This window comes from Anomaloglossus baeobatrachus, chromosome 4 (genome assembly GCF_048569485.1).
Source record: "Anomaloglossus baeobatrachus isolate aAnoBae1 chromosome 4, aAnoBae1.hap1, whole genome shotgun sequence".
Lineage (NCBI taxonomy): Eukaryota > Metazoa > Chordata > Amphibia > Anura > Aromobatidae > Anomaloglossus > Anomaloglossus baeobatrachus.
Window position 1 is genome coordinate 486,777,728 of NC_134356.1, and position 15,751 is coordinate 486,793,478.

A 15,751-nucleotide genomic window follows, 5' to 3' on the forward strand; every position below is an offset into this window, starting at 1 on the left:
CAGGGGGGGGGTTCTCTCTGCCTGGTAGTTGTAAGCCTCCTTCTGTGTGCAGCTGTAAGTTGCTGTGGCCTGAAGCTGCACAGCGTCTTTATTCTATGTGTGTTTGTATATTCCGCCTGACGGAGAGCGAGCCAGTACTGGGGCCCACTCTGTAGCAGTGACCCTGGGCTCTTTCTTGCCACTTCGCCTCCGGATTTCAGATGGGCCAGAAGAGGTAGAATCTTCTGCCCTCCGGCGTTACTACTGGGCCATTAGCACCCAGTAGTCAGGGATGCCGGTATCCCACTCTATGCGCTTGCTCCTGGGGAGTTGGGTAGCAGCTCTCAGACAGCGACCGTTTTCTTTGCTCCATACTACTGTTCTGAGGTCTGGCTTCCAATTGATTTTATATTGGAGAGGTTGCAGTAGTTACTAGTAGGTGGGGAGTGATAAGAGGGTGATAAAGAGGGGTATACCATCTGTGGTGGTCCAGGATTGGGACATATGTCACTAGCAGTGAGAAAAAGTAGAGAAAGAGAGAGCTGGTGGGAGAAGGAGAGTGGACAGCATGCTCTGACCGCTATTAAGAGAGATTTGAGATTTAGGAGCAGGTCAGCAGATGAGGACAAATAAGCAAGTAGGAGGGAAGGGGAGATAATTATTTGTTTGGATAGTGCTGGGGTTTGGGGATAGCGAAGGAAAGTGAGGATGAGTGGAGCAAAGACTGTAAGGGCATAGGTAAACATGGTGAAAGTAGGGTTTGAAAAGAGGAAAAAAACAAAAAAAAACAAAATGCAAGCAGAAAACACAGTTAAAAGAAAGGAAACTCTCACCTTCTGGTCACTGCTGGGACAATTCTGGTATATTTCTGATAGCCCACTTAAAAAAATCCCACTTGATAAAATCACACCAGACCAAGGTCATAACAGACTTGGACATTCAGATTTATGCATCTCTAAAGGCATAGAAGATGTCTCGGGTTTGAGCAGGAAGGAGGGGTCACAGAAAGACAGATCACAGATTCACAGCAGGGTGAATTAGTAGGTAGAAACTAATAGGTGCTTCACACACAGCGAGATCGCTGCTGAGATCGCTGCTGAGTCACGGTTTTTGTGACGCTGCAGTGACCTCATTAGCGATCTCGCTGTGTGTGACACTGAGCAGCGATCTGGCCCCTGCTGTGAGATTGCTGCTCATTACACACAGCCCTGGTTCATTTTTTAATTGTTGCTCTCCCGCTGTGACGCACAGATCGCTGTGTGTGAACGCGAGAGAGCGACGAAATGAAGCAAGCAGGGAGCAGGAGCCGGCATCTGGCAGCTGCGGTAAGCTGTAGCCACGGTAAACATCGGGTAACCAAGGTGGTTACCCGATATTTACCTTCGTTACCAGCCTCCGCTGCTCTCACGCTGCCAGTGCCGGATCCTGCTCTCTGCACATGTAGCTGCAGTACACATCGGGTAATTAACCCCATGTGTACTGTAGCTAGGAGAGCAGGGAGCCAGCGCTAAGCAGTGTGCGCGGCTCCCTGCTCTCTGCACATGTAGCGACGTTATGATCGCTGCTGCGTCGCTGTATTTGACAGCTAAGCAGCGATGATAACAGCGACTTACAAGGTCGCTGTTACGTCATAGAAAATGGTGACGTAACAGCGACTTCGTTGTCGCTGTCGCTATGTGTGAATCCAGCCTAAGAGAAACATTTGGACTGCTTCACAGCAAGAAAGCTAAACACTTAAGATGGAGGAGATGACAGGTGTAAACAAGGATCAAAGAGTCAGGAAGATATTGAATTCAGAGAGAGATGGGACAGTTATTGTAGCAATATAACATACTGGTAGAAATAGAGATACAGACGAGGATAGACTTCAGTGGATGATTAACCTAGGACTTAGTGGCAGCCATTAACTCCTTATAACCCTGATTGCTACCAAGGTAATTGGGATAAGCCGGGTAAGGTCCTGGGACTGTCGCATCTAGGCAATTTTGGGCAGCTGCTGGCTGATATTCTTAGGTTGGGGGCAGCCTAAAAATGATAGGCATCCCCAGACTGAGAATACCAGCCAGAAGCTGTATGGCTTTATCTAGGCTGGGTATCAATTGGGGGGAACGCACGTTGTTTTTTTTTTTAATTATTTATTTATTTATTTTACTGCACGATATAGACCCGTCCACGGCGGCTGTGATTGGTTGCAGTACGACAGCTGTCACTCAGCGGGGGGCGTGTCTGACTGCAACCAGTCATAGGCGCTGGTGGGCGGGTAAAGCAGTGAATATGAGATGAGCCTAATGAGAGAGGGAGAGGGAAAGACCAACCGACCGACAGAGAGAGACCGACACCAACAGAGAAAGAGAGAGAGAGAGACTGAAAGACCTTCATTTTGTTGACAAGAACGCATCCAAAATGCAAGCAAAATGCAGCTAAACATTTAGGTTGCGTTTTGACACACCTCATTCATTTCAATGGGTGGAAAACGCAACCAAAACACAATGAAGAACTGACATGCTGCTTTTATTAATACAACGGATTTGACAAATATTTGTCAAACAAAATGCTGCCGAAAAAAAAGCAATGTGCGGATGGAATTTTCTGATTTCTCATAGACTTTACTGGGGAAACACAACGCATGCATTTTGTCATTGACACGCTGCAGTGTAAAACGCAATCAAAACGCAAGAAAAAAACGCAACGTGCGTACATGGCCTTGTCTTCTGGGCAGTATCCGCCCTATAGCCTTGAACAGCTCATTTACATGAAGTGATAAAAGATGATTTATCTACAACAAGGCTTCTGATATGAGATATACAGGTAGGACATTTTTTTTAGAATTCTATAACCTGTACATCTATATTAACACTCTAGTTATGTCAAATGCAGTGACATGTTCCCTTTAAGCTATCAATACTGCAATGTGTTTTTTTTATTGAAATACTTTTATTTTTTATTTCTGCACTGCAACTTTTTCTTATTTGTTTCTCCTCACTATTAGACATTCTCCTTGATTAGCAGCAGACCCCAAAACTGGAGAATGTATATATGTATCTTTCAGTGTGAATATACATTTGTACTTGTGGTACTCCAGCACTCTTCAGCCTTACGGGCATATACTATACATATTCTGGCTGTCACTTTACATAGAAGCAATGTGGCTAGTCCTGTTACATTTTATCATGTGCTTGAGCAAATCCTGGTTTTTAAGCAATCCTGCTTGTTGCTAGACAAAAAATGGAAGCAGCACTACAACGACATGATACAAACAGATACTGGACATTTATTGGCCAATGTGGTACATTCAATATAATGACCCTTAAATATAAATTTACATCCTTATGATTTGAAAAGGGGAGTTCCTTAAATCTGAACAAGGACATGAAAAAAAATGAAAATAGTGCCTGTTCCCCAAGTGGACAGACAGGAAAATAACATGTAAAAAGCGGGATAAAACATGCATATCAATGTGGAAGTCATCATTTGATTCTAGTTAATGACAAGTAGTCTATTTTTTGTGATATGTGCATTATAGCTGCATGGACAATAATGGGTTTTATTGACATTGATTGAATATAATTATTACAGCCATATGAGACTGGGTGCCTCAAGGGTCTACATAAATAACTTGTCTGTGCCTATTTGACCTTTTGCTAGATTTGGCTTTTGACCCTGAATAACTTCTAGGGTGCAGAGTACAAATCAATAAAACTAGCAGAATTGAAGTTGAAGATGGCAAATTTTTAAAGAAGTTGTCCAGGATTCTTTTTTTTTACTATGAGCCTAAAAACTAACTAGCAGGTAGTTGCTAACTACCTGCCTGTTCCATGAAGTGGCTCAGAGTGGTCTCTGACCACTCCTGCCAGTGAATCCCTTGTTTTATGTCAACAGACCAGCTCTTCCTCTTTGAAGGCAGCAGGGAATTGGCTGTCAATCAGCATGACGTCAACAGTCACGCCTCATCAACAAAGCAGAGCAGATGAGAAGTCTCTAGTGATGGGTGATTGGGATTGAGATAATGCGAACTTGCATCCGATCACCGAACTCTGGCTTTACATATATGGGATGGGGCGGGGGGGGGGGCTGTAAAATCTAATATATAAAGCTGAGTGTATGTGTGTGTATATGTATGTATGTATGCTAAAGGAATCCGCACCATCGCATTTTCAATCACGAAATTTTGCACAGACATCCCATGTGACTCAGAGAGCGTCATAGACTTTGTTTTGACCGGAAAATTTAACCCCACGCTTTACAGTTACTCTAAAAAAACTGCCTTTATTAAACTGAATGGAGGTGGGAGCTACAGGCTATTAGTAGCAGCTGTGAGTGGTTGCTATAGGAACAAAATAAATTGTTAGTATAAGAAGCTTATGTGTGAGGTAATAAGATGTCGGTGGGGAGACTGATAGAGAGAGACAAGAAGAGACAGAGACAGACAGATAGAGAGAGACAGGGAGGGAGACAGGGAAAGAGAGACAGACAGACAGACGGGGAAAGAGACACAGAGAGAGACAGCCAGTCAAAAAGACAGAGGCAGACAGACAGACAGACAAGGAAAGAGACAGGCAGACAGAAAAAGAGACAAAGAGAGAGACAGACAGACAGAAAGGGAAAGAGACAGAGTCAAGGAAATAGACAGGGAAAGAGACAGGGAGAGAGACAAAAACAGAGAAAGAGACAGAGACAAGGAAAAACACAGGGAAAGATACAGATAAGGAAAGAGACAGGGAAAGAGACAGACGGGAAAAGGACAGATGGGGAAAGAGACAGAGAGACAGGGAAAGTGACAGGGAAAGAGGCAGAGATAGCGAAAGAGAGGAAAATAGACAAAAACAGGGAAAGAGACATAGACAAGGGAAAAGATAAAGAAAGAGACAGACAAGGAAAGAGATAAGGAAGGAGACAGAGACAGGGAAAGAGACAGACGGGAAAGAGACAGACAGGGAAAGAGACACACAGGGAATGAGACACACAGGGAATGAGACACACAGGGAATGAGACACACAGGGAATGAGACAGACGGGGAACAAGATAGACGAGGAAAGAGACAGACGAGGAAAGAGACAGATGGGGAAAGAGACTGACAGACACAGAGATAGAGAGAGACAGAGAGACTGATACAGAGACAGACAGAGAGATAGACACAGACAAACAGACAGACATGGATAGAGAGAGACACACATGTATAGAGACAGACACACAGACAGACAGAGACAGACAAGGAAAGGGACAGTCAGACACACAGAGGCAGACAGGGAAAGAGAGACAGAGACAGAGAGAGGTAGACACACAGAGACAGACAGAGAAAGACAGAAACAGAGACAGACGTACAGAGACAGACAGACAGAGACAAATGGACAGAGACAAACGGACAGACACAGACAGAAACAGACACACAGACAGACACACACAGAGACAGACAGACAGAGACAGACAAAGACTGACGGGCAGAGACAGACAAAGACTGATGGGCAGAGACAGGCACAGACAGACGGAGACTGGAATGCAGACAGAGAGATAGTTACTATCCCGGGAAACGCCCGGGTACTACCGCTAATAAAGAATATAGTTAATAACCATTGTCATTATACTTACAGGTTCCGCAACGCGTCCTGCAGACTCTGTCTTCCTGACGCTTCTACTTCCGAGTCCGAGCATTGCTGTACCCTCCCAGTAACCAACACTGACTAAAGGAATTTCCGTGACGTCATGGCCATGTGACCAGTCTGGTGTGAATGTTGTATTTCCTCGCTGGTTACAGGCTGGTCACATGACTATGACGTCATCAAAGGTCCTGTTAACTGAACATTGAATGTCACTGTGTGAGTGTCGCATCGCATCACGGCACACAATATCCTGACAGGAGCGGTTAGCTGCATATATTTCCATGCAGATGAGGTGCTCTTGTCCTGAGAGCATCACGCTTGCAGGGTGATACAATGTGAGACGCAAGTGCAATCATACCCTCACTGTCAGCCTGCTTCTCGCTCTGTACAGAGCGACGTAGCAGAGCTGACATGGCTCTCTCTGCTTCTCAGTTTGTATAGACTGTACAGAGTGATGAAGCGGAGCTGACATTGCTGTACCTGTGGATTACGTCAGACTAAGGATTTTTTTATAACAAAGAAGGAGTCTTTAAATTTTTTTTTGTTTTATTTCTAATAAAAAAAATGTTGTTCTCTGTATTGTGTTTTTTTTTACTGTTCACTAGAAATTCATGGTGGCCATGTCTAATTTGGCGTGACACCATGAATTTCAGGCTTAGTACCATCTGAGAATACAAAGCTGGTATTAACCCTTTTATTACCCAGCATGCCACCGCCTCCTGGGCCACTGGACGAGCCGGGTAATGCACCTGGAAATGGCGCTAAGAAATAATGCGCCATTTCCAGGAGCGGCTGCGGAGAATCCCAGCCCCCAGCTGCCTGGCTTTACGTGACTGGCGATCAAAATACTATATGGAGAGAAGGTATGCACACCAGTGACTATGTAAGGGGAATATAGGAAAAGCAGAAACCGCTGTGTGAATACTGACATGAAAAATCCAATAGCTATATGTAAGAGTTAAAGTATGAAAAATGAAATCTGCATTACTGCCATGAACATATGAATAAAGAGAAATTTAGCCATTGAATTGATCAATACAACAGAGCCCCAACACTACACCAAAGTATCTCTCTACGTTGGGGTCCCTACCTAATGTGTGTCCTCTCATGCATTTAAAAAAATTACCGTGTATGGGAAGCTGAGACCCAGGCTATATATGCGTATAATGTGGACTGGCAATAGGTGTGATGGGGCCGGGTTCACAAACGAAAGACTATTCTATTCTATTCTCTTTATTCATATGTTCATGGCAGTAATGCAGATTTCATTTTTCATACTTTAACTCTTACATATAGCTATTGAATTTTTCATGTCAGTATTCACACAGCGGTTTCTGCTTTTCATATATTCCCCTTACATAGTCACTGGTGTGCATACCTCCTCTCCATATAGTGTAGTTTTTTAAGTTTTTTGCACCCAGTTCAGACTCAGAATTGGTGTTCCAGACGTTATTTCTTAACTGATGTGTAGTCTTTCATTTGTGAACCCGGCCCCATCACACCTATTGCCAGTCCACATTATACGCATATATAGCCTGGGTCTCAGCTTCCCATACACGGTAAGTTTTTTAACTGCATGAGAGGACACACATTAGCTAGGGACCCCAACGTAGAGAGATACTTTGGCGTAGTGTTGGGGCTCTGTTGTATTAATCAATTCAATGGCTAAATTTCGCTTTATTCGTATGTTCATGGCAGTAATGCAGATTTCATTTTTCATACTTTCATTCTTACATATAGCTATTGGATTTTTCATGTCCGTATTCACACAGCAGTTTCTGCTTTTCATATATTCCCCTTACATAGTCACTGGTGTGCATACCTTCTTTCCAAATAGTGTAGATTTTTTAGGTTTTTTGCACCCAGTTCAAACTCAGAATTGGTGTTCCAGACGTTATTTCTTAATTGGCGATCAAAATACGACGGGAGCCCACGCATTTTTTTTTTTATTATTTTTTTAAATAATAAAAAAAATGAAAGGCTTCCCTGTATTTTGATTGCCAACCAAGGTAAAGCCAGGCAGATGGGGGTACAGAGCAAGAAGCAGGATGACAGTGAGGATATGATTGCACTTGTTTCTCGCATTGCATCACCGCAGAAAGCCTGACGCTCTCAGGACAGGAGCGCCTCATCTGCATGGAAATACATGCAGCTGATAGCTCCTGTGAAGAGATTGTGCGCCGTGATGCGACACTCGCACAATGACAATCAAGGTTCAGTTAACAGGACCTTTGATGATGTCATAGTCATGAGACCAGTCTAGTCTGTAAGCCAATGTCTGTACAAAATTCACGTCAGACTGGTCACAGGGCTATGACGTCATGCAAGATCCTTTAGGCGGTGTGTGCTTACCAGGGGGCACAGCAATGATCGGACGTGGAAGCAGAAGCGGCCGGGAGACAGAGTCTGCAGGATGCGTCGTGGCACCTGTAAGTATGATCATAATGTTTTTTAATAATGTGCTTTTTTTTTTTTCTTATTTTTTTTTTTAACAGCGCCCGATCGTGACTGTGTACATGAAAGCTCGTGATCGGGATTGTGTATATGATTACTATGTGATTGGTACGATCCCCGATCTTTACAGTTCAGGATCACCCATCACTAGAAGTCACTGCTCTGTAGATGAGACATCAGTAAAAGCCTCTGAATGTCTGGCAGGAGTGTTCTGTGACCGCTCTGTGCAGGCAGAGATTGTCTCCAACAAGCGCTCAGTCTTGATGTGTAGTTGGTGTTAGAGTACCCAGCGGGATTCAGAGACAAGCAGTGTCCTCACAGTGACATCCCTTGAGATGGTGGCACTGGTTTCTGCACGCCACGGGGTACTGTGACACCATGCACTGACAGTGAGCAATGCTGTGTGTTGCCTGCTGTACTAATCTGAACAGGCAACACAGTGTTTTGTCACTGTGCAAATCACACAATGACAGCATGTAGATACACAGCAAGAAACAAACCAGCCACTGAAATGAGCATCACTGATGGCTCTTCGTTTCAGGAAAGGGGCAGAGGCTGTGTTAGTGACCACACTATCTGTCCCCTAATGACGCTTCATTTGAGTTGCACTGGGATACTCAAACGAAACATCATCAGACAGGAAGTAGGGAAAAAAATCAATAGTAGTTACATAGCGTAGTCAGGGAAGGGTAGGGAATTTTTAATGCTGCCACATTAGAAATTAGTTTACATTGTAGCAACAAATAGGAATTTAGACATCGGACCACCCTGTAAAGCCTGTTTTTTGCTGTAAATACATATAGTATGTAGATGAGATGTGTTTGTAATGGAGCAAATTTCAATCTTAAGACTTACCGTATTTTTCGCTTTATAAGACACACTTTTCCTCCCAAAAATTTGACAGGAAAATGGGGGGTGCGTCTTATAAAGCGAATATAGCGGTACCTGGGGGTCCTGTCTGTGCGGTGATTGGGCGGGCGGGCAGGTGCCTGTGGCTGCGTGCAAACAGCCGGGTACCTGTGCTTGCGTGTGATGGCAGCTGGGTAACCGTGGCTGCGTGCGGGCGGTGGCCGGGTGCTGTGTGCGGGCGGCGGCCGGGTGCTGTGTGCGGGCGGCGGTCGGCGGCTGGGTGCTGTGTGCGGGCGGCGGTCGGGTGCCTGTGCGGGCGGCAGATGGCTGCCGCCCGCACGCAAGCACAGGTACCCGGCCGCTTGCATGCAGGGTGGGCGGGCAGCCTGCTGGCTGCCACTCTGTGCGTGCGGGGCGGGCGGCTGTGCAGCAAGTTACCCAGTTTGTCCGCGGTCCCAGTTTCAAATGATGGCAGCGGGCGCGTGCGCAGATGGAGCTCTTGAATGAGAGCTCAATCTGCGCACGCGCTCCCCCGGGAGTCAGCGCGTGCGCAGATGGAGCCCTTGGATGAGAGCTCCATCTGCGCAGGCGCCATTATTTGAACCGGGACTGCGGACACTGGGACACTCACTGCACCAGCCTGCTGCATGACTCACCCGCCGTCACCGACGCTGCTGCTGCCGCCACCACCACCATGGGCCCCGCGGCTCCTGCCACTACGGGTCCCCCGGCTTCTGCCACCCCGGACGCCACCTGCCACCACGGACCCTGCTGCCACTGACCTGCCGTGCCTGCTAGCACAACCTCTGCCTCCTGTGACCCCACTTCACCACCACTGCTGCCCCCCCTCCGGTAAGAGAACACCGGATTATAAGACGGACCCCTTTTTTCTTTTTTTTACCTTTTTTTATGTCTAAGTTTGGGGTGCGTCTTATAATCCGGTGCATCTAAGGCCCATTTCACACGTCAGTGAAAAACACTGACGTTTTTCACTGGCGTGTAAAACACGCACATGTCCCTCCGTGTGCCGTGAATCATGGCACACGTGGGTTGTCTAAGTGCAATCCGGGCTCTTTTCTCAGTGGCCCGTGATTGCACTTAGAGATTAACTCTCCTGTGCGCGCTCCCGCTCTCCATGGTGCTGATCGCTCCCGCGGTGCAGCATCCGGCCGGCACTGACCCCCGCAGCAGCTGCTTCCGGGTCGGCTGTGTCGTGCATCATGAATAGGCGCGACAGTAATGAGCCGGCTCAGAAGCAACAAGCTGCACGGGCTGCAGAGGACATCACTGGAGCCGGGTGAGTAAAAATGATTTTTATCTTAAAAGCACATTTTTTTCTGGCACGTGTTTCACAGACCACACTACTGCGTGGTCTGTGGGACATCAGTGATGCCAGAAAAAAATGGACATGTCTCCGTGCGGCAATAACGGACACGCAGGTACACCGCACGGAGACACATGCAGTGAAAAATCACTGATGTGTGAGCAGACCCATTCATTATAATGGGTCTGCGTATGTCAGTGATTCTGGTACGTTTAAAAAAAAGCACAAACGTACCAGAATCACTGGCGTGTGAAACAGGCCTTATAAAGCAGAAAAATACTGTGTTTTGTGAGTTTGCAATGTCAATCATAGCTATGATGTTGTATCTAATATAACTTAGGGCTTGTTCACATACTGCGTTTTTTCCCTGTGTTTTTTCTGCGGAAAAAATGTAGAATTTTTCATTATCAGCAAAGTAAATGTGATTTCTGAAATCTCATGTACATGCTGCTATTTTTTTCCTTGCAGATTTCAACCATTAAAGTATTTGTTTTCAAACCTGCAGTATGTCAGTTTTTTCAGTGTAGTTGCAGAGTTTTTACAACAAAATCGCATGCAAAAACATAAAAAAAAGTGCATATATTTTAATCAACATTTTTCTTGCTTACATTCTGCATTTTTCTAAAGAAAAATGTGCTACAATACGGAACATGTGCACAACGTCTTAGGACTAGATCTAGCAAGTCAGATATTTCACTCATAAACCGTGTCAAGTCCGCCAGCTGTCCAGTGTAACCGGTACGGCTAGTTTTTGACTATGAGGACTGCATGGCTGTGGGCACGATTATACCTATTTGTCATGGGTGTGGCGAAAACATCTAATCTCATTAATTTAAATATCCTAAGTGATATCGTATACATATTTCTTGTACAAAAAAAAAATCTTTAAAAATATTTGTTCAGTTAACTAAGTATAAAGAAATCTGAAGCTCACAAACAAAAAACAGCAAAAAAGAAATAGTAAGCCTAATAATTTTTGATAGCTTTTAGCTATAGCCCCCAGGACCAAGATATCCTGTGCATGTTGGCATTACACCTGTATTGTACTCGTCACACAAAATAACATTGCACAGAAATGGTTAAGGAACACTATGGTATTAATGGTTTTACAGTGCTGCATACAATACCTTGATTCTTTTCTGATAGTGCTTAGAATATAATTCTGCGATGAAGGACTTAGTTCAGAAGAGACCTCATCTTTATCGCTGGTTGGATCCTCTTGGTTCTCCATCATGCCATCTGTTGTAACAATTAGCAAGAATAAACTACTGTATTTGATCGATAAGTGTCATGGGTATTTTTTTTTGCAAACAATTCAACACTTAGAGCTAAAATATAATCAGTATGAATTATAATCACATCTGTTTCATATTTGTTATTCATGGCCAACTAAGGATTCACAACTCCCATGGTAAAGAACTCATATTGTTAACAAGTTATAGGAAAAAATGTAAATCTGAAATTCTAAAGTATATAGGATGGTTTGAACGTTGGTATATAATTGAATCAAGGATATTTATTGAAACAGATTTTATGGGTAAATATACAATGTCACATAACAAAAGAAGATTAAATCACATCTTGTCACATTGTTACATTAATATTTAAAAGGGATTACTCTCAAAAGAGCTTGAAATTTCTTCCATCAGTGTTGCAGCTCTCCTCGGACCTGTCCGGTACGACGTTGCAACATTCTAGAACCTGATAAGTACCGGTCGGTAATAGGACACAAATTCTGGTCTGCATCAATGACAATAATGCTTCCAAGATTAACACATTTACGTTTTCCATAGCATCGGTCTCTAAAAACTCTTTTTTTTTTAGTAGACCCCCAAAAAAGAAGCTAATTGATGTTAAGTTTTGTGAATTTGGAAGCCATTCATTGATGCCATTTTGTCCAATCTAATGCCATGCAAAGCTGAGGTCAAGGTTGTCCCTAACTGTAAAAGCATAATGAGGAACTGCCCGAATGACAGTAAAAGTGTTGTCTGGCAAAGTGAGTCCTGGTTCCGAGTTGCGGCGCTACCACATTGCATAACATTTTAGGCAATTCCTACTTTCCATAGTGCTGCATCAGTTTATATGTACACTCATAGAATCTCATAGAATTTTATTTACTCAACTCTGTACCCACTTCTGGTACAACCTGTAGATTACCATGCACATTACCAATAATTGAATAAAAATAACAAAAAACAACTCTCTCTCTGTATACAATTTTTGTCATAATTTTGCATATTTTATAAATCGGTTCTTTGCCATCCTGTTTAAAGAAAACCTGTCATGTTTATTAATCTGCAGATATGGGCTTGATCTGCAGGTTTACAATGTTCTGACACCATGCAGCTGCCGCACTGAGATCCCCACTGCCGAGAGGAAATGCATTTTATTCCTCCTGGAAGTTTGGGGCTTTCAGTCATAGGGTCATGAATGGTGTGGTTTCAGTCACAGCTCTGTGCATAGTGAGCAGCGCCCATAACCTCACCACCGACACTGACTCCCAGTCGGTTCGGCATTGAATTAGTACAGAGTTGGATGGCAGTCATTGCTGGGATGTGGTTACTGCCGTCGTTCATTATGCACAGAGCAGTGACTGAAACCACGCTGGCCGCACCTCTATGACTGAAAGTCCCGAGAAGAATAAAGTTAATTTCCTCCCTGCAATGTGGCCCTCTGTGACAGACACCGATGGACACAGACAGAAAAGGGCCCCTGTGCAAGAAAAATAGATGGGCTCTTTGCAGCCCAAGAGCTAATCAATATGCACAATTCCACCTTCTTTGGAAGTAGAAATAGGCCCCCCCAACCTCTTGGGCTCCTGGCGGCTGCATAGGTTGCACCAATGGTATATCCATGCCTGGTCACATAACACTATTACATGCAGATGAACTCCATATCTGAAAGATAATAGCATTGTTTTACATGACAAGTTCCCTTTAAGAGTTACCTAATTTCTACATTTTACCTACAGCAGTTACAAGACATTACTCAAAAACACCTCCGCTGCCTTCAGCAAACAAATCACATTACTGCTTAGATTTTCTAATTTGCACTCTCACATTTCCCATATTGAACTTTATTGTAAAATATCACTTAAGTATCTCCTAGAAAATAAGAAGATAATTACCTTAGAGGGCGGTTTTTAATGTTTGCCAATGAATTGAACAACACATTAATTAATTACTTTGAATTCATATTCTTAGTGTAATCACGGGATTACAGTGAGAAAATATTAGTTATTAGGGATGACCGAATACCTCAAATATTCGGCTTCGTGAATATTTTCCGAATAGGTCGCCTCTATGCGAATATTCGATGCGCAATGTAAGTCTAAGCCCGAATAGTTTCAAATAGTTGTTATTCGGGGTTTCCCATAGACTTACATTGCATATCGAATATTCGCAAATAGTCGAATAGCGGCGATTTATTCAGCAAATATTCGCAAAGCCGAAGAATTGAGGTATTCGATCATCCCTAGTTATCATATATTTATTTAATTTGTGTGTATCTGACTTATACTCACAGTTACGTACTTTGTACATATGAATAAATCAGACGCCAAAAGGTCATAAAGAAGACTTAATAGTTTTCTATATTTCTGTAAGTTCTGTATTCTATATTTTATATCAAATTACTGTAATCAATTTTGTAGTCTCATTATATTTACTACCTTGTTAGGGTCTCAAATTTTGTCTAATATTTTCCGCCTTTATTTGTGATGTTTTGAGAAACTGTGTGTTATGGATAATTCATTGAGAAAAGCCATAATAAGGTAAAGAACTCATAACGTTCATCAATCACACTAGAAGAAAAGAAGTGCAATGGCGTCTTACCCTGGTAAACCAGGAGATATGAATGCATTAAGGCTCACCTTGTCGGGTTGTGAGAAGCCACAACCATTGAACCGCACAGGTAAAAACAGCTGGCGCATCCCCACGTGCAGAGGCAATCAAACGTCAGGAAAAGAAGGGGTTAATGCCGCGCTGTCAAAGAAATTCGAGATGGCAATGTAGGAACATGATGTTTAATTAGGTTAATGTGTTTCAGAGATCTAGGTCTCCTTCATCAGGACAAGAAATTACATTACCATTACTTGTCCTGATGGAGGAGACCTAGATCTCTAAAACATGTTGACTTAATAAATCATCAGGTTCCTACATTGCCATCTGGAATTTCTTCGACAGCGTGGCATTATCCCTGAACGTTCATCAGAAAGAGGTGGCAAGTGGAAATTTCCAACATGAATTATGTTCATTTGTAAATAGTATAATATAACTGCTCACAGGGGAATAAACAGAATGGTTTTGCGCACTACGCAGTGTCCATTCTTTTTTCTGAGCGCTCGTTACCTAAGGGCCCAGAGTCTCATAAATTGAACCTTATTGGTGATCCCATAATCTGACTTTCGGTCACAACAAAACAGCTACAACAAAAGCTAGTTAAAGGGGTTTTAAGGTTCTCTATACAGCTTAGAGGATCGTTTTGCTTTAAGAAAATTTGCCCTCAGATGCAGTTGAATGTAAAAAAATAAAAAATTATGCTTTACTTACAACATTGGAGGTCAGCACTTTGTTTCTATCACTGATCTGGTCTGTGTTTTTTGTCTACAACTTTGACATCACGTCCAAAGCACTGCAGCCAATTATTGAGCTCAGCGGCTCACGCTGTCTAAGGCCTCTTACACACATCAGTGAAAAACAGACTTTTTCACTGATGTGTTAAAAGTGCCTATGTCCCTCCATGTGCCGTGATTATGGCACATGTGTGATCTCTATGTGCAATTTGTGACAATACACAGAAATCATACTCACATGTTCATGCCACTGCTATGCGTGGGGCTGATATCTCTGGCTCATCTGTGTTCGGCCGCTGTTCCTCACCGCAGCTGCTACTTCCGGGTCGGCTGTGCAGTGTATAACTGCATATGCATGAGAATAATTAGCTGGTCTGGAAGCAGGAGACAGCATCAGCTGGAGACAGCACCGCTGGAGAAGGTGAGTTTAAAATGCTTTTTATTTTCAATGTTCGTGTTCTTCTGGTACGTGCTTCACAGAACACACCACTGTGTGATCCATGTGACATCAGTGATGCCAGAAAAAAACATGCGTGTGTCCATGCGGAACATACACACATGCGTGTGCGCCGCACGGAAACACATCAGTGAAAAATCACTGATGTGTGCGCAGACGCATTGATTTTAATGAGTCTGCGTATGTCCGTGATTCTGGTACGTATAAAAACTGTCACATACGTACCAGAATCACTGACGTGTGAAAGAGGCCTAGATTGGCATAATTTTTGCTTTGCTTTCATTTGTTACTATGTTGCCTATGAATAAGGAGCTGTTTTTGTCTCTCCGAAACACGTAAGGCATAACTGCATATGTATCCATGTTTTAATTGTTGAAATAAATAGGAATTTTTTTACTTCGGTGCTGGATTTTCTCCTCCCCTCCCCCCCTTCCTTGGATTGAATTTGCACCTGTGCATTCCAAACCATTGGATCCGAGCACTGGACTAGGAGCTGCTGAGCAACACATGGAGTGGTG

General features: G+C 43.5%; 1 protein-coding gene across 1 annotated transcript in view; it reads right to left on the reverse strand.

Annotated features, from left to right (window-relative positions):
- LOC142303905 (protein unc-13 homolog B-like) overlaps window positions 1-15,751 on the reverse strand; it is a 246,707-nt gene that overhangs the window by 95,337 nt on the left and 135,619 nt on the right. The window contains exon 6 of the mRNA XM_075345769.1: window positions 11,331-11,442. Coding sequence (XP_075201884.1) covers window positions 11,331-11,442 — 112 coding nt within the window. The remainder of the gene's footprint in view (window positions 1-11,330; window positions 11,443-15,751) is intronic.